Raw genomic sequence first — 19988 nt, forward strand, 5'->3', positions numbered from 1 at the left:
AGCTTTCAAGTTCCTGGTAAAACCAGCGTTAGAAGCCAGATATTTGAATACTGTGCTCAGTATAGAAGAACAGGCATCTTAAAATAGACATTCTGTAAATATATGCAGCAAAGAATATAAAGAGACATCACTTCAGACGTGAAAAATAAATTGCATATAGCATGGTATGTAAAACATAATTATAATGTGTGTTTGCTCTTTACAAAAATTAATTTTAAACATGAATAGAGACCAGAATATAGACCATGAAGAGTGCCCACGCCCAGAAAGCCACATAGAAGCCATGCTGTGGCATGCGGCTCTCTGGGCAAAGGCCCAGGAGAGCAGAAGAAGGCTTACAGTGTTTCCATTTTTAAAGTACTTGCAATTGTTTGATTTAAAATATATATTAAAAAATTAGCGGCAGAGCCCATTTATAGTTCCAGGAACTTTTCAGAGAAAATAACACAAAAGCACTACAGAGCTGCTGAAATTTTAAATAATTCTTTGTAAATGCCCTAGGTTAATTTGGATCCCTGAAAACACATTAGGAAATTAAGCTGTAATGTGAGCTAATTCAGATTTTAATTTGGCAAAAAGAATGATCCAACTACACAGTTAATGTAAATAGAAGCATAACACAGGGAAATTAATGAGGTTTCCTTCCGATGAATCTTCAAGGAGGTAGATAATTAGCTTCTTTTGTTATTATTGTGGAGAATGTGGCATTGTCTCTGAGGTGTAAAATAACTGTGGCTTACTAAGTGATAATGTGCTTCATTTGTCTTTTTTTTTTTTTAAATAATTATTTATGTTAAACTCTTGTAGGATGAAGCAGCAGCACAGCCGCTGAATCTCTCATCCCGACCCAAGACAGTTGAGCCTGTAAAGTCCCCAACATCTCCCACCCAGAGCCTCTTCTCAGCCAGCAAAACCAGCCCTGTCAATCTGCCTAACAAAAGCAGCATCCCCAGCCCCATTGGAGGAAGTTTGGGAAGAGGATCCTCTTTAGGTAAATGGAAAAGTCAACACCAGGAAGAGACTTATGAATTAGGTAAAGGAAAGCAAAATGCGTTTAATGATGACTGATTCTTGTTTCCAAAGTATTCTTTAGTCCAAGAAAAATTTAAATACGGAAAGTAAATAACGTAAAAGTAAATTCTTTTCTACTAAAACATAACCCAGTGCGGCGTCTTGGGTGACTAGAACTTTCAGGAAAGGTAGATCCAGCAATCAGAGACTTAGAAATTTCTGTGTTGAGTCAGTGCTTTGTCACTGAAGTGACTCTAGGCAGAGTAAGAGTGACCATGAACTCTCCAAGGGCCTAAAGGAAACTGGCCTGAAAGCTGCCTGCCAAAAGTCTAAAATTTTTTGAAATTTTGTTTTCTTTGTAAAATGTGAATTTTATACCTTATCCTATATCAGTTTTGCATTGAAGCAAATATGAATGACACTTCAGTGACATCATATAAAATAAAGTGGATATCTAGTAAGATATGTCATAGTGATCCTCTGTCTTCTTACATTCTCTGATACACTGCCAATTGTCTCTAGGGATGTCATACCCTGGTGTGAGAAGTATAGGGGAAAAATGGGATCTGGCATCAGGCAGCCTTGAACTGAGAAAGAGCCTTTACTTACTAGCTGTGTGACCCTGTGAAAATTATTTAATATTTTTTTTAACTGAGTTTCCTAATCTCTGGAAAGGAAATATTATTTCCTAGCTTATAGGTTGGTATGAGAATTAAGACAGAAATGTATATATATATAAAGTCTCTAACATGATATCTGGAACCCAGAAGGCATGCAACCCAAAAGACTAGACAGCCAAATACCAACACATTTACAAATACATGTGGAATGAAACAGTAATTGTGAAAGTACTTGTCAGTGGCAGAGAGCCAAATAAATATGAACATTATTATTACCATGCTCTATAAATTTCTTAATTTTCCAATAAGACACAGAAGTTCAAAGGGATTTGGGACTAGAACCAGCATTTCTTTACCGTATTACCTTCCATGTTTTCTTTAATCCTATAGCCTGAATTGCTTACAGCAATAAATAATGTATAAGTGTAGCCATTTACAGTTTAACCAAACATTTTGTCTATCTTATCTCATTTGATTTTTCACTATCATCTTATGAGTTAGGTAGTATGTTATTGTTATGCTTGTATAATAAACTGTCGTCTTACAGATAAAGCGACTCACCCACAGCCATGTGGCTGTTAATTAGCAGAGTTAAAACTAAAATCCAGGTCTTCTCACGTATAACTCAGTGCTCCTTTTGAAAACTCATAGTTGGAACATTTGCTGAACAATGCTGAATCTTAAGTGGCTCTTCTGATGATAAGATGTAAATCTTCCTTACTGAAACTGGGGACATTAGGATCTACTCAGCAGTCTATCCTCTTTTTGAGTCAGGACACTCTTTTAGGGGCTCAGAGATTTTCATTCCAAGTCAGTGGGATCACTGTGGCAAAGAGAAATGAATCATTCCCAGCATGTGAATATGATCACGGGATTATTGAAAGTTGTGAGATGAGGGGAAAAAAGCCAACATGAGGATAAATAATAGGCTTGATCTTGAAAAGGCCCTCCTATAAACCACTTCTAAATTTTATTTTGAAAGCATTTGTTTTCTGTACTTAACATAGTGAGGGACAAAAATGACTGTATCACAGGCCCTTGTTCTTTTGGAGTTTACATCTTAGCAGAGTGTATTCCTTAGATCGTGAACTAGAAATGAGCTGAAGTAATAACACCCTTGTTCACACAATACTGGATGGATTTTCTTTTTTAATCAGAAAAGCTTCAGAACTAAAGATACAGGGTTTCCATCGGCTAAAAAGTGGCTGTTTAACTTTCTAAAACTTTTCCATAGATAGCGTTGGGAATATTTTCTAAACTCGAGTGATAAGCACATGTACTGCACACGCATAGACAGCTTGATCGTGGTCTGGTTTCCTCCGTCCCATCTGTCTCTGTGAGGTGTGTGCACATACACAGATACACACACACATACACACACACACACATATGTGTGCTATGAAACGCTCATACCAGGAAACACACAACCTCATCACATTAAACTTTACCACAGCAGCTGAAATCTGTCAGTCAGTTGCCTTCTTTTTGTCTAAAATTGGAAAAGCTAAAGTATCAATTTTAACCTACAATAAAATGCAAGATATAGAGGAAATTTCGTTTAATTTTAAATTTTGTCCTTCTGTGCTGCATGGAATATAATGAAAGTAAATATTTTCACTTTATTTTAAGCTTTATCCTTATATAAATTCCATTCCCACACATTCAGCCTCACTGTCAAGAAGACAGGGAACTGAGAGCAGTGGGTGTTCAGGTTGTGGGTAGGAAATGGGTTGTCATTCTCTTGGTAAGTAACTGAGGCAGCATGAGTGGAATGCTTCATTAACCAGCCAGTGACTGGGGAACAGAGAGTGTGGTGTATTCCTTCCCACCCCCTCTCTCCTGCAGTGGACGTGTGAACACACAGATACAGATATCGCTACAGGATGTGTATAGCCTCACAGATTTTTTTTTTTGGCTGGGTCAGAAACAGCTTTCCTGCATTAGCACACTAAATATAATAGACAGCCTGCACAGATGTCTCTGTGCTCCTTCCTACCACTTTCATCCCAACTACTCTCCCACTAATTGTTAAATATAACCAGAAAAGGGGTGTGTGTGTGTGTGTACATATATAGGAATCTAGGAACCTTCACTTGTGAGGAAGCGGGTTAACAGAGCCCAGATAAACTGAAATGCTAGGGCATCCTCCAAGAACTAAAAACAAAAAACCCAGCACAACTCAGTTACCCTGAATTTCTGTGGTCTATTGCATTTTTCTTAACAGCGAACGAGCCCCTTCCTTGCTCAGAGAATGTGGTGTTCTACAGGGGAGTGGACAGTAGCAGTATTTTTTAAGTGCCTAACCTTACGACCCTCTAATAATACATCCTGTGTATGCAGATATCCTGTCCAGTCTCAACTCTCCTGCCCTGTTTGGGGATCAGGATACAGTGATGAAAGCTATTCAGGAAGCTCGGAAGATGCGAGAACAGATCCAGCGGGAGCAGCAACAGCAACAGCCACATGGTGTTGATGGGAAACTGTCCACCCTGAATAATATGGGGCTGAACAACTGTAGGAATGAAAAGGTAAAACTTGCTTCCCTCCTTCACTGGCTCTGCTAGACCCATTGACTCATTTTTATCTGGCTCTTTCTAGGCTCCAAAGCATCAACCTGCAGCCAAAGATTCAGGCTTCTAGCTTGAGGACTGTCTTGCATTATGTTTAAGCATTGCTGCTGATTAACAAATATACCTTTTCCCTCTTAGTGTGGGTTGCCTCTCAGGTACCCAACGAAACACCCAAACTCCTGCCATTGGTGTTTTTCTGTCCTATTCCAAAAGGTTTAGAAATATCTTATAATAAAGGGGGTATATGAGGTTACAGACTACCAGAATATTTTATAAAAGCATATATACTCAATGAAGGCTAATATATTATTATGACTCATCATTGAATTTATTACTAAGTTTTCTGTCAGCCTGAGCAAAACAGAAAACAGAGAAACTTATAAAATGCATTCATTTATTTTTTTGATTCATCAGATTATTTATCAAGTGCTTAGTGTGTAATAGACACTGTTCTAGGCACTGGAGATACAACAGTGAACAAATGAGACAAAAATCTCTGTTCTCATAGAGCTTACATTCTGATAGGGGAACACAGATGAAGAAGAAAATAAACAAATACATAATGAATAATGTTGGTAACAGGAGGAGGTGAATCATTGCCATGAGGGAAATAGAAGCAAGTTAAGGAAATACAGAGTTACAGGATTGTTCCTTTAGGTAGGCTGGTAAGGACTCTGAGGAGGTGTCGTGTAATAGAGAGAGTGAAGGAAGCCCTGTGCAGGCCACAGGAAGAGCATCCAGGCAGTGGGAACAATAGGCTTAGAGGCCCTTAGAGTGTAGGACCAGCAACAAGGAGGCCAATTTAGCAAGAGCAACTGGAGGAAAGGCAGAGCAGTGAGACCTAAAGAGAAGTCTCTGCCTGGGGCAGAGTGTGGTAGACCTGTAGGCCTTGGAAGGACTATGTGTATTTCACTCTGAATCTGATGAGAATTCCTGCCTCCCTCTTCACATGGCTGTCTTCCCTCTGTGTATGTCCCCATGTCTCCAAATCTTCCTCTTCTTAAGAAGAACATCACTTATTGAATTTAGGGTCCACCCTAATCCAGTGTGACTTTAACTTGATTATATCTGCAAAGACCCAGTTTCCTACAGATAGAAAAATAGATTACATAAATATATTAATTTAATACATTAAATTAATAATGAATTAACTCCCCCTCCCCTACTTTGATTGATCCTTTTAGCAAGAAGTTCACATAAAGTCGGAGAAGGCAATGGCACCCACTCCAGTACTCTTGCCTGGAAAATCCCATGGATGAAGGAGCCTGGTAGGCTGCAGTCCATGGGGTCGCGAAGAGTCGGACACGACTGAGCGACTTCACTTTCACTTTTCACTTACATGCATTGGGGAAGGAAATGGCAACCCACTCCAGTGTTCTTGCCTGGAGAATCCCAGGGATGGGGGAGCCTGGTGGGCTGCCGTCTATGGGGTCACACAGAGTCGGACACGACTGAAGTGACTTAGCAGTCACATAAAGTAGGAGAGAAACTATCTGGGGGAATGGTGGGCCTTTTGGTGCTGGATAAGCCATAAGCTTTTATACACTTGGGACCTGCTATGCATAGGGATTGTTGTTCTGTCACTAAGTTGTGTCCAACTCTTTGCGAACCCATGGACTGCAGCATGCCAGCCTTCCCTCTCCTTCACTATCTCCTGGAGTTTGAGCATACTTTTTTTGGAGTTTGCACCACCTCCATGTTGCTCAAACTCCATGTTTGCTCTATATTCTATGTCTGGTTATATTCATATCCATTATATTATATCTGTTGTGTTAATGATGCCATCCAACAATCTCATCCTCTGTCTCCCCCTTCTCCTCCTGCCCTCAACCTTTCCCAGCACCAGGGTCTTTTCCGCTGAGTCAGCCCTTTACGTCAGGTGGCCAAAGTACTGGAGCTTCAGCTTTATCATCAGTTCTTTCAATGAAAATTTAGGGTTGATTTCCTTTAGGATTTGTCATAGCTTAGTCGCTAAGTCATGTCTGACTCTTGCGACCCCATGGACTATGGCCTGCTAGGCTCCTCTGTCTATGGGATTCTCTAGGCAAGAATACTGGAGTGGATTGCCATTTCCTTCTCTAGGGGATCTTCCCAACCCAGGAATTGAACTCAGGTCTCCTGCATTGCAGGCAGAGTCTTTACCAACTGAGCTACAAGGGAAACCCTCTTTTAGGATTGACTGGTTTGAACTCCTTGCTGTCCAGGGGACTCTCAAGAGTCTTCTCCAGCACCACAGTTTGAAGGCATCAATTCTTCAGTGCTTAGCCTTCTTCATGGTCTAACTGTCACATCTGTACATGACTATTGGAAAAATCATAGCTTTGACTATATGGACCTTTGTCAGCAGAGTGTTGCCTCTGCTCTTTAATACACTGTCTAGGTTTGTCATAGCTTTTCTTCCAAGGAGCAAGCATCTTTTAATTTCATGGCTGCAGTCACCATCTACAGTAATTTTGGAGCCCAAGAAAATAAGATCTGTCACTGCTTCCACTTTTTCCCCGTTTATTTATCATGAAGTGATGGGACTAGATGCCATGATCTTAGCTTTCTGAATGTTGTTTTAAGTCAGCTTTTTCACTCTCTTTCACCCTCATCAAGAGGCTCTTTAGTTCCTCTTCACTTTCTGGCAGTAGAGTGGTATCATCTGCCTATCTGAGGCTATTGATATTTCTCCCAGCAATCTTGATTCCAGCTTGTGATTCATCCAGCCTGGCATTTTACATGATGTACTCTGTATATAAGTTAAATAAACAGTGTGACAATATGGAGCCTTGTCATACTCCTTTCCCAATTTTGAACCAGTCCGTTATTACATGTCTGGTTCTAACTGTTGCTTCTTGACCTGCATACATGTTTCTCAGGAGACACAGGGCTACTGAGTAGAAATTGGGGTAAAAGCAAGAGAATGGATACATGCAGCAGAGAACATCTCCTACTTTACAATTTTGTCAAGGGTGAATCCTAAAATTAGTATGAGAAGGATGTCGGTGATTTATCTAAGTCTTTTAAACTGTATTGGTTTTCAAATGAAAGTGATATATGGTTACTAAAATGTCTAATAATACAGTGGTATGGTCAATAGCTAATTACCCTTCTCACCGCATTAACTACCATTGGTGATTCACAAGTTTTCTTTGCATATGTGGGAAGTATTAATGAGTTTAAAGGTATATATTCTCACTTGGAGTGGTAGGCCCTGAGTTGTCACTTGCCAGCTATGTGATATTTGGTAAGTTGAATAACTTCTCTGGATCTAAAGTTCTTCATCTGTAATGTGAGGGTAGTAATCTGGGTTACAATAGAATAAAATGTATATGAATATACCTAGCAAAGCCTCAGGTACAGAGTGGGTACTTTCTTATGTTTCCCATACCTTTTAGGCTACATTATGGGTGATCTTTGAATATATAGAACAAATGAGCTATTTTGCCACAGATATGAGTTCCTCATAACAATGATGGAAGGGTCAGCAGAAGAAAGCAGAGTTAAATGTTTCAGATGATGGCATATTGACCAACTTACATAGTTAAACTCCTTTCTAACTGAGTTGATACACAAAGCTGTGGAAACTTCAGATTTATTAAGTTAGATCATGGTTTCATAATGTCATAATTTCATAATGTCATAATAATGCTGATGCCTCAGCATTATTGACATTTTTGGCTGGAGAACTCTTTGTCATGGGTGGCTAATCTGGCCTCTACTCATTAGGTGCCAGCAGCACCCCTCCTTTTGTGATGACCAGAAATGTCTCTAGACATTGCTAAATGTCCCCTTTTGGGGTAGGGAGGACAAAATTACCCCTAGTTGAAATATCACTGGGCTAAATAAATATATTTAGAATTAATACATTTCAGAAATTTTATTCCACAAAAAAACAAGTTATTTAAATAATCACATGTGTGTGCTTAGTCAAGCTCAGTCATGTCCCACTCTTTGTGACCCCATGGACTGTAGCCTTCCTCTGTCTGTGGGATTGATTATCCCTGCAAAAATACTGGAGTGGGTTACCATTTCCCCCTCCAGGGGATCTTCCTGCCCCAGGTATTGAACCTGTGTCTCCTGTGCCTCCTGCATTGGCAGGTGGGTTCTTTTGCTACTGAGCCACATGGGAAGCCCCTTCAATAATCACATTTGTTTTTAAATTATAGAGAATCATTTGCTTTTGATTAATGTTATGAATAAGATATTTCTTTGAAAAATATTTCTAATGAAAAACTAGAATTTTTGTTTGGAATATTAACATAGAGAATATTTAAAACAGATGTGTGTACATCATTTAGGTTGTGGGGGAAATAAGAAATAAATTCAGTATTGTTACAGCAACTCTGCCTTTCAGTGAAGCCCCTCTGTCACATTAAGTAGGCTTAGAATAGCAACATCCTGAAATGTTTGCACTAAACCTAAATAGTAAATTGGCACTGGACATCCCTTCCTTCCAGCAGTGACTCTCTTTGTCTGACACAGTGACCCTATATTGTTGAATTTATATCATCGATTCAAGTTCAAGCTTAAGACTCTACTAACTTCAAATACTCTGGGTTAATTTTAAGTATTTCTCACTGACTTTTCTTAATTCATATAGAGGAAAGAAGTCTGAGCCTCTGAAATAATAACACCTTATTTTGTGTTGGAAGCCACCAGTGAGAGACAAGAGATTAGGTTAAGATTGAAAATTAATAAATCTCAACTTGTCCTAAAATATGTCACACAATGTAATTGAGCTCCTGGACATAAGTGGCAAAATGGCTTCTACAGAATCAGAAAACCCTGGTTTCTCAGTTGAAGAGAGTTGTTGTCTCAGTAGATGACCTTATAGGGGTTGAATTCGGGTTGCTGGAAAAGTCCATTATATTCAAGGCTGTTGTGTTCACAGGTTCTCCTTTACATTCTCTCTCTCACAAATAATGTCACTGTTTTGAATGTATATTTGTTGTAGGCTTTGTCTGGCTTCCCTGGTGGCTCAGACGGTAAAGAATCTGCCTACAATGCAGGAGACCTGGGTTCAATCCCTGGGTTGGGAAGATCCCCTGGAGGAGGGTATGGCAACCCACTCCAGCATTCTTGCCTGGAGAATCCCCATCGACAGAGGAGCCTGGTAGGCTACAGTCCATGGGGTCTCAAAGAGTTGGACACGACTGAGCAACTAAGCACAGGCTTTGACTAGTTTCTAGACCCAGTATCTATTCTTGTTAGGTTCATTACCTGCAGAAGAGTTAATTAAGAATGATATTAAAGGACTCCTGTGATGGTAGATTTGGCTCTCTTATAATCAAAATATCCATCTTAATTTTATGAGGTTTCACACAACACTACTTTTTCTTCTGAGAATCATATTTTCTTCTGAGATCAAATAAGATAAATATATAATGTACAATAAGATTAGTAAAATAGATTGTGACAAAGTCAGTTTAACTCTCTTCAAAATCATCATCTTTGGAATTATCTCAATTTCCTTAAGTGTAAAGATTCATAAATTAGATTTATGACTTTATTCTTGTAAACCATAGTACAGTTTTAGAGAATTGTTCAGTATTTCTATCACAACACCTTGTAATTTATAAAGCATACCTCATCACACTCATGGAGAAGGCAATGGCACCCCACTCCAGTACTCTTGCCTGGAAAATCCCATGGACAGAGGAGCCTGGTGGGCTGCAGTCCATGGGGTCGCTACGAGTCGGGACATGACTGAGCGACTTCACTTTCACTTTTCACTTTCATGCATTGGAGAAGGAAATGGCAACCCACTTCAGTGTTCTTGCCTGGAGAATCCCAGGGACGGGGGGAGCCTGGTGGGCTGCTGTCTATGGGGTCGCACAGAGTCGGACTTGACTGAAATGACTTAGCAGCAGTAGCAGTAGTATCACACTCGTATCTGGACATTGTTTAAAAATGAGTGTGTCACAGATTTGAGTTCCCTGAGAAGCAGACTGTGAGACGAAGAGTGTGTGCTGATACATGCTCAGTCACTTCAGTTGTGTCTGACTCTTTGCAGCCCTATAGCTGGAACCTGCCAGGCTTCTCTGTCCTTGGGGACTCTCCAGGCAAGAATACTGGAGTGGGTTGCCAGGCCCTCCTCCAGGGGATCTTCCCCACCCAGGGATTGAACCCGGGTCTCCTGCGTCTTCTGCATCACAGGTGGATTCCTTACTGATGAGCCACCGGGGAAGCCTGAGACAGAGATTAGCAAGCAGGTTTATGGGGGTAGGGGGTCCTCTTTCTGATTGCCACCTGTGGAAGGGAAAGGATGAAAGCAGAATCGGACTGTGATGCAGTCTCATCCAAGGCCTTAGTCAACCTCATATGAAGCTTTGAGGCTGCCATGTCCATTCAGAATTGTCTCAAGTTGGATGGAAGGAGTGAGCTTTCATACCTTTGTGTGAACCAGTCATTAGATGAGGGCTGCCCTGGGAAAGGGACTTAATCTTGGGTGAGGTGTGACTCTAGCTGAGGCGATGCTGAAGAGGGCCAACAGCTGAGGGTGAGCAAAACATTCCCTACAGGTGAGGAAACAAATCAGTCCTGAAGGGGAATCTGGGCAGTACATCACAGTTTCCTTCGCAGAGTTGTTTTTGTGATGTTTACTAACATTAGATGTATATAGAACATGGTTTGTGTATTTCATAACTGAGGGGAACTTTTACTTCACAGACACAGGGGTTTGTTGTTTTTGTTGTTTAGTCGCTAAGTCATGTCTGACTCTTTTGTGACCACATGGACTGTAGCCCACCAGGGTCCTCTGTCTATCGGATTTCCCAGGAAAGAATAGTGGAGTGGGTTGCCATTTCCTTCTCCAGGGCATCTTTCCAACCAGAGATTGAACCTCAGTCTCCTGCATTGAGGCAGATTCTTTTACTGCTGAGCCACCAGGGAAGTCCTGAAAGTGAGTGTTAGTTGCTCAGTCCTGTCTGACTCTTTGCAACCCCATGGACTGTAGACCACCAGGCTCCTCTGTCCATGGAATTTTCCAGGCAAAATACTGGCATGAGTTGCCATTTCCTTCCCCAGGGGATCTTCCTGACCCAGAGATTGAATGCATGTCTCTTGCATTGGCAGGCAGATTCTTTACCACTGAGCCATCTGGGAAACCCTTATAATACAAACAGAATTACATATATGTCCATATGAATACATGTTGACCTATGATATATTTCACTTTACTGGGTAAACTCCTATATTGACACTTTGAAATGAAACACTGTTAACTTGATCAACCAGAACGGCACCAATGGAGTTGTTCTGGTTGACTGTGTCACAGGATATTTAGGGTCTGTTAAATATATAGATTTTAGGGACAATAGACTGTGACGGCACCTTAGGAGCTTTCATGCTCCATCATTTCAAAATAGCTACTGTGCATGGATCAGGAATGTCTTGCCAGCAGAAGTCTAAGTTTATTCCCTGGGTTTTAACTTTCTGCAGCAAGAACAACCTATGACAGTGCCAGGGCAGTTTGATCATATTATAGGTGAACTTCTTACTGAATTTCGTTGTTTTGACATTTCTCAGATAGAGAGTATTTTAGTCATGACAATACACTGCAGGATTTTAGATAGGCTGCTTCTAAATGTCCTTGCTGCTGCTAAGTCACTTCAGTCGTGTCTGACTCTGTGTGACCCCAGAGACGGCAGCTCCCCCGTCCCTGGGATTCTCCAGGCAAGAACACTGGAGTGGGTTGCCAGCTAAGCTAAGGACATCTGGCTAGAAGAGAGGCAAGGTAGGGTGGGCTTTCTTAGTGTTAAAAAGTGCATTTCGTAACTTTTCTGACTTCCCTAGTGTTTGAATGCTGACTCAGTGGTTGGTTAGAGTACATTCCTACATAGGTATGATGTAACTTAGATATCTGGTTATTTTGGTTATTTTAATACCTTCAAGAGCCAGTAGATTGATTACCTGTTGATCAGAGTTACCCTAAATAGGCTGATTGCACATCTATACACATGTGGCCTGAACTGCTGTTCCCTTCATCTTCTGAGAATCTCTTAAGAAAAATTCTTGACCTCATTGCATGTCAAAATGAGCTACCATGAACACTAGTATCACACTCTGTCTGCCTCTGAAGTATATTGGTGGGATTAAAACTAAAGAATGAAAGAACTGAAGGGAATATAACATTTGATCTGGTCCAATACCTTCAATTCACAGACAGGAAGACTGAGACCTAAAGAAAGAACATGACTTATGCTTGGTCACATAGTGAATTTGTGTCAGAGCAGGAATTAAATCTCAGCTTTCCTAGTTCTTCATCAATGATATTTCTATTTTCAGAAAAGTACCAGATTTGCTTACTTATTTTCTATAAGATATTTAAGCTATTGCATACCAAAGTACTTTTTACATTTGCAATCTAAAACCTTTGGTGGAATAAGACAGGGTAAAAATAACAAAAACAGTGAAGCAGAAAGGCATTGAGCCCCCTGCTTTCTGTATATGTTTCATCTTCTATTTCAATAAAGCATTCTTCCCCACAATGATGTCCACTGGTTCTGGCTCTGGAAAGATATCAGTCAGAAAGCAGAAGATTTATTGATGCTAGTATAGACAAAGAAACAGAAGAGGTGGCTAGTCCAGAAGCAGTAATAGAATTAGAGAGCGCACGGTGTATTGGAAAGAGCATGGGCTTTGGAGTGTCAGTTTCTAGGATTAATCTTGGAAGCAGCCTGTGTGGTTTTCTGTGTTATTTTAGTAAGTTACTTAACCTCTGTGGGTCTCAATGAATATACCTATAAAATAGAGATAATTATCCTTTCCTTGAAGGCTTGTTTTGAGGGAAGATAACATAGAGCACATATCTGACACGAGAGATGCTCTGTTACTATTAGGTCCTTTTTCACTGTAAGACCTCAGACAGGTTGTCAAACCTGTTGTTAATTTTATTAAATTTTCACTCTTTGAGACTCTCCAAAGGTGAATGGATTAACCTACTGCTCCGTGAAGCCAAAATTTCTTAAGATAGAGTAGAAGGTTAGTTAGAAGCTAACAGGCACCTTCTTACAAACTCAAGATATGCATTTTTCTTTTTCATTATTAAAGTAACTTGAATACTCTAGTTACTTGCTATAGGATCTGCTCATAGCCAACATGATAATGTTCAAATTTTATAATATCAGTGTACTAGGGACTTTTGTTCCTATTAATTTAATATATACTTTAATAATTTCCAGAAAACCAAAATTTCAATCCATGATTTTTGAGAATACTTAACCTGATTGTCGATAACTATATGCATTTCTCATGCCAAAATGATATTTTTTCAATCAAGTAAATAGAAAAACAGTCCAGTCACTAAGGTACATTGTAAACCTGTTCCTTTTTGTTAAAAAACACAATTGTTCACTTATTCACAAGTGTAGATTCTTGCTTCGTACCCATACTTTGCAAAAACATCAGAACAGTATGTCAGCATTACACTGATGTAATACTGCCCTCTTTTATTGGAAATGAAAAACATACTGTATGTCTTCTGCTCCACGTTGTCAGTTGCCACAGCTCCTTGTTATTTACACAGTTGATTCAGATAGTCATTGTTGCATGACAGGATAAGTTCAGACAGATGATCAATGTAGCCGTACAACAATAAGTGTAAGGGAACTGTGAGCAAATTATTTAGCAAAGTGTGTTTGGAATGAATGAGTTTCTTATATAGCACACAGACTAGTGAGGTTTTGTTGTTTTCAAGGAGTGTATAGCATTGATTAATCACGATGGTAATTTTTATGAGCAGTTGACTAACATGTTCAGTTGTGCTTTTTCCAATGTCAACTCATTCCCAAAATATTGATAACTTGAATTAGAAGTGTTGTGGGCATATTAGAGATTTTACAGGAAGGGGACAGATTCTAATTATAACATCCTCTTTTGCAAAGCAGAGCAAAAGTTGGTTTTAAAAAAAATTATATACTACTTTTAACATTGTGACAAAAAGCGTTTTAGTAGTGTTTCCGTTTCAGAAATATTATCACATGTCTTATCTCTCTAGAACCTTTCCAAATTCAGAGACGTAGATAATGCTGTCCTTGTTTTGCAGATTAGGGACCTAACACCAGCTCTGCATCACTTTGTTTCTTCCTTACCTCTCTCTGTCTCTCTCTCTCTCTCTCTCATTTGTTCCCCACAGCTCTGTGAGACTGACAGGGCAATTTTAGTTAAAATCTAAAACAAGACATACATCTGAGTTTCAAACATCAATTTTAATGAAGTGAATGCTAAAATCATGAGACAAAGAAATCTACTTAGATATATACGCTTCCTGCACATTTCTTTGAAAAGAGTAACTAACTATATTTATAGTTGTGATAGTGTTTTTCTAAAACAGCATGCACAGACCAAAATTGCCATAAATTAGAAAAAAAAATGTAACTTTTACTAGTGTTAGATTTTGCATTTGAACCAGTAACATTGAACGGCTAAGCAGTGCTGGATATAGACTCCTGGCTGAATGTTATCATTAAGTTCCTTTTATTTCTGTTGTCAGGGCTACTTGATTGGTTGCCTAGCTACTAGTTTAAGACCCAATTCATAAAAAACAACAACAAACTTGCTTGGCTCTTTTCTTCTCTATAGGTTAAATGGAAAGGACGGTGAGAATTTATCTAGGTTTAAAAGGTTCAAGATACTTCTTAGGGTTGGAGTGGGGAAAGGAACAAATATAAGACTTTTGTTTAAAAGAAATATTTTAAATCAAAAGGTCATGTCCAGTTAAAGGATCTCCCACTGAAAGGGTTAAAATTTGACACATCACAGTTAACTGTGCATAAAGAGTTGTTTGGAAGTTTTGGAAGTTTGAAACAAATTTGCCAATAATAACGATTGTATAGACCTAACCTCCCACTCTCCTATGTACTTTCTAACCCTTAATTCTTCTAGATCTACTCTCTTAATCTTTCTAGATAAGCTATTCTCAACTTTTTCAGTCCTAGGATTCCTTTACACACATACACACACATTTATCATATGATATTTAAACTGAAAAATTAAAATATTTATTCATTTAAAAATCACAATAAACCCATTAGATGTTAATGTAAACAACATTTTTAGTACTAAGCATATTCTTCAAAATAAAAACTTGGAAGATGGCTTTGTTTTAGCTTTTTGCAAATGTCTCTGTCTGGCTTAATAGTAGACAGCTTGATTCTTATTTCTGCTTCTGTATTCAATCTGTTGCTTTATCACAAGGCTGTGTAATTTCAGAGAAGTTCCATTGAACAGTCATGAAAGAGTAGGAATGAAAAGGACAAATAATGTCTTAGTGTTATTATAAAACTAGTTTTGGTCTAGTGGACCCTCTAAAAGGGTCTTTGAGACTGCCAGGAGAATACTTTGAATACATATTATTCTAGATTATGGACTATATGTGTGTATAGTGTATGTTTTAAGTGTATTGCCCTTAACTTTAAGAATAGCCTTCACTAATCAAACATTGTATACAGTTAGATATGACTACTGGTTTTATTCTATCTGAATTAAGGAGCAAAAAGTTAATAAAATTCTATTGCTTATATTTATAACTTATCTTAATGCAAAAACAATTTTGGATGGTTTGCAGTAAGACATATAATAAAACAAGATAAAAACTAAATAGGGAGGAGATAGTGGGAAAAAAAAGTTAAGTATAGTAAAATAAGGTAAATAGATAAAGCTGGGATAAGGTAAGTGCACAAAAATTCTTGTCATGCATATTTACATAATTGTTAGAGATGCACCACAGACTTGACTGTGAACATCTTGATAACCAAACAAAAAAGAAAAATATGTTACAAGATCCCCAGTATTTCTACTATATAAGTACAGCAGTTTTTTAGACGAAACATGGGTATTCTCTAATAGGTCCTCATAAAAGCTTGAGACATACTCAAGAATGTTTGAGAACTACAGTAATTTTGCAGGCTGTTTCTTAACAGACCTTTTCATTTATCTTTTAGATTCATTCATTTTTACCTAGCTTTCTTTGCCTTCATTTGAGCGTTGTGACTGACACTGTGTTCTTTATCCCTTGGACACACTTTTTTCCAATTCCATTTCGTTTTATGTACTTACTATTTACAAAGCACAGTGTTGGACTTGTGTAGTAGAAAGGTAACCAGGGTTCAATCCTGGCTTACTAAGTTGCTATATCTCAGAATTTCACTTTTCTCAACTGTAAAAATGTTAGGACTTGATTAATAAATGATACAATATTCAGTCTCCTAGCAAATACCTTATATATGTGTTGCTGCTGCTGCTATTAAGTCGCTTCAGTCGTGTCCGACTCTGTGCGACCCTATAGACAGCAGCCCACCAGGCTCCCCCGTCCCTGGGATTCTCCAGGCAAGAACACTGGAGTGGGTTGCCATTTCCTTCTCCAAAGCATGAAAGTGAAAAGTGAAAGTGAAGTCCCTCAGTTGTGTCCGACTCTTCGCAACCCCATGGACTGCAGCCTACCAGGCTCCTCTGTCCATGGGATTTTCCAGGCAAGAGTACTGGAGTGGGGTGCCATCGCCTTCTCTGTTATATATGTGTTAGGTATTTAATAAGTATTTCCTCCCTTCCTCCCTCTTTCCCTGTCTCCCTCCCCTTCCCCTTGTCTCTTCTTACCATCTTCCCTTCTTTCCTATCTTTCCCATCTTTAAGATTAAGGTTGTAGATAAGAACAAAAGATATGCAGTTATACTGCCCTGGTTTCTACACATAAAAGATGAGGAAATTCATAGTTTCTAAGCACAAGGAGTTGTTGAGAAGATTCAGTAAAATAATCCATGTGTCAGGCCTCATCCAGTGTCTGACATGATCAGAAGGCAGGCTGAAACAGATCATTGCCATGGTTAGTTCAGGTTTATCTTTAAAGATAATCATGAACCGTTAAAAGTGCTTGTGGATGCAGCACATTTAATCTGAGCTACATTTTTAGAAGAATATCATGGTAGCTTAAAGAAAGAATGAGAGAGACCTTTAGAGAAATGCGAAAAAGAGAAAGAATATGTGTTTTGAAGTTGGACTGAGCTGGACTTCAGATTCTGATTCTATTGCTTACTAGCTCTGTAGCCTCTCTGAGCCTCAGTGTCTTCAAATGTGATTAATGATAGTTTCACTGGTTGTTGGAAAATTAATCAAAAGTCTATAAGCTGAGTGTCCTGGACCGTGCCTTTAAAAGATCCATTACCTTCTTTTTTGTATGTTTTCTGAAAGCGTTCCTGTAGGTAGATCTCCATTTGAAATTTATTTAAATCTACCTTAGATTCTTCTGTCTTCTTGAGCTCAGAGCCCATCCTAGTGTCATAGAAGCAGGACTTTTCTAGCAAAAAGACCACCAATATTCAGAGGAAGGAAATGTTACAAATTTAGCATGAAGTGTGTCACCCCACATCAGAAAACTCATTAAATATTCCTAAAGAATCCTTAGATTCCAAAGTAGATCAGCACCACCTAGATAGCCTTTAGGATCCATTCAATGTACTAAACAATTTTAAAATGTCTGAGTTGCAGAAAATTCAAAACACATGTTGTCAGAAATGTTTCAGTTATTTTTAAAAATGCACATTAAAGAAAAATATATATAACTATGATTCTCAAGTGGAACAAAATATTGGGTTTCAAGTCAGTTGATTGCCGAGAAGTCTTTAAAGGTAAGACTTAGACCATTTAAATGACAAATCATATATTTAAAAACCTAGTAAAACATGAACATTTAAAGTGGATTCATTTTAAAACACAGCCTTGGAAAGACTGAACAGGTTCTAAACTATTTTCCTAAATTTTCACAAAGCTCCTCAAGACAATACAAGCTGTCTCCTAAGTCTAACAACAACAAAATCTATCTAGATTCACATTTTTAGACTCTTGGAGGGACCTAAGCTACTGCTTGAAAACACACTGTATTATTTTGTTATCTGCTTGCCTTTGGGGAACTGGATCCATCTGTGTTTCCCTGAGCTGGGAGGGAGGTGCTCTGTTTAAAGCCATGTGAACTTTCTGCAGACTCGGGCTTCCCATTTCACAGATGTTGGCTTCAGGCATCCTGGAGGTTATCTTCAGGGACCTTTGTCCTAGGAATTAGGGATCTAATGTCTGTTCTGTTCTTGAATTTCCGGGGACCCCAGAAAGATCCTTTTACCTATTTATATTCTTATATAATACTCATCATGACAATGAGTTGACTGTATTTTATCTGGTCCAATGATAATAAATCTTTTCCTCTCAGATATATAAAGTTACAAATGTTTTCATTTCTTATAGAAGTATAGTAAAAACTAGTATATTCAGCATTCTCTCAACAGAAACCCCATTAGCCAGCATTTCTTCAGTCTATCACACTATTAGAAAATTGAATTGGAGCCAAAAGAGCCCTTTGAGATCATTTAGCACAGCCCTGTATTTTATAGACGAGGAAACTGCAATGGGAAGAAGTTACGTGATTTGCCCAAATCCAACAGCAAGCATGAGTGAGACTGTGACCAGACCTCATGTCCCTGGCCCTCAGTGTTGTGTCCTTTCCAGATCCTAGGCTGAGCTTTACATGCTCCTAAAATGTTCGTGGTGGTGGCTCTGAAACACCATAAGGCTCAAAGTGCTAAATTCAGTCTTATTCCTGCTTATACTGTTGCACTATAATCCTTGCAAATAGAGGTGCCAAATATGACGTTAAGTTATGTTTGATAACTTGACTAATCAGAGTATTTGATTAAATAGAACATTTTAATTTTCAGGCATGAGTGGCACACAGTAGGCATTCATATTAGCTAGTTTAAGTTGATACTGGTAATAGAATTTTCTGTGCTTATATTTGATGTAGAAGTTTATGTTTTTAGAGCTCAAAAAATTTTTAAGACCTGCTCAAGCTTTTGTAGCAGTGGATACAGTGGATGAGTTGGATAAGGCTTTTCCTGTTTCTCTTCCTAGAAGCTTTCTTTGCAGTTTTAGGAAGGTGATGATAATAATCCACCACAGAAATATCAATCTTTTAAATTATTTGAACAGCATTTTTTTCACCTTATTATCACGCTTAATCCCAACATTCATCCTTAGAGGTAGAATTTTTATCATTCTTCTACAGATGAGGATGCAGTTCAGAGCTCCAATCATTTGCTTGCGTTTGCACAGTTAGTATCAAAGTTGAAGCTCTTCCAAGTTGCTGATTTCAAATTTCACATTCTTCTGCAGTAGCGGACAGACTTCACCTTCCTCTCTAACACCAACCTCTGCCCAACTGTTCTGATGAGTCCTGACCACAGTTCAGAGATTGCACATTAGCTATGGTTGTACGTGAGTGTGTGTGCATGTGAGTGAATGCGTGTGTGAGTGAATGTGTGCCGTATGCGTGTGCATCCCTGTGAATAGTTATGTGTGTCTTTCTCATTGTGAGTGTAAATCTGTGTATTAGTCTGCCTCTCTATCTATGTGAGTCTCTCATCCCTATGCGTAGCTTTGTGTCTCTAAGTCTGTGTTAGGTATGCCTGCTGCCTGTGTGCGTGCACTCGTGTGTGTGTACATGTGTTTCTGTCCTTGAGTCTGTCTTGTGGGAGTAGCCAGCTGTCTGTTGTGTGTCCATTTGACTGTGTGCATCCCTAAGTATGCCTGTGCGTTTGTCAGTATCTCATTGTGTCTGTGTGTCTGCCTGAGCTTGTGTGTCTGCAGATATGTCTGTGTGTCTCTGTCTGAGTCTTTCTTTGAATCTGTGTGTGAGTCTGTATTATGTGTAGGTGTCTGTATATCAGTGTATGTCTGCCTGCTTGCGTAAGTCTCTGCATATGTGTCCTATCTCTTTTCTTTATGGAGTTAGGTATTGACATACTTGATGATTCTCATT

The 19988-nt window shown here is 38.9% G+C and overlaps 1 protein-coding gene across 26 annotated transcripts in view; it reads left to right on the forward strand.

Annotated features, from left to right (window-relative positions):
- SOX6 (SRY (sex determining region Y)-box 6) overlaps positions 1–19988 on the forward strand; it is a 722502-nt gene that overhangs the window by 629911 nt on the left and 72603 nt on the right. For 20 of the 26 annotated variants that reach the window (XM_010830548.1, XM_010830549.1, XM_010830541.1 and 17 more), the window contains 2 exons: positions 808–1033; positions 3972–4159. In XM_010830548.1, the coding sequence (XP_010828850.1) occupies positions 808–1033; positions 3972–4159 (414 nt within the window). The remainder of the gene's footprint in view (positions 1–807; positions 1034–3971; positions 4160–19988) is intronic. The other 6 variants (XM_010830538.1, XM_010830558.1, XM_010830539.1 and 3 more) reach the window with 1 other exon arrangement.

This window comes from Bison bison, unplaced genomic scaffold, assembly GCF_000754665.1.
Source record: "Bison bison bison isolate TAMUID 2011002044 unplaced genomic scaffold, Bison_UMD1.0 scf7180017864518, whole genome shotgun sequence".
NCBI classification, from domain to species: domain Eukaryota; kingdom Metazoa; phylum Chordata; class Mammalia; order Artiodactyla; family Bovidae; genus Bison; species Bison bison.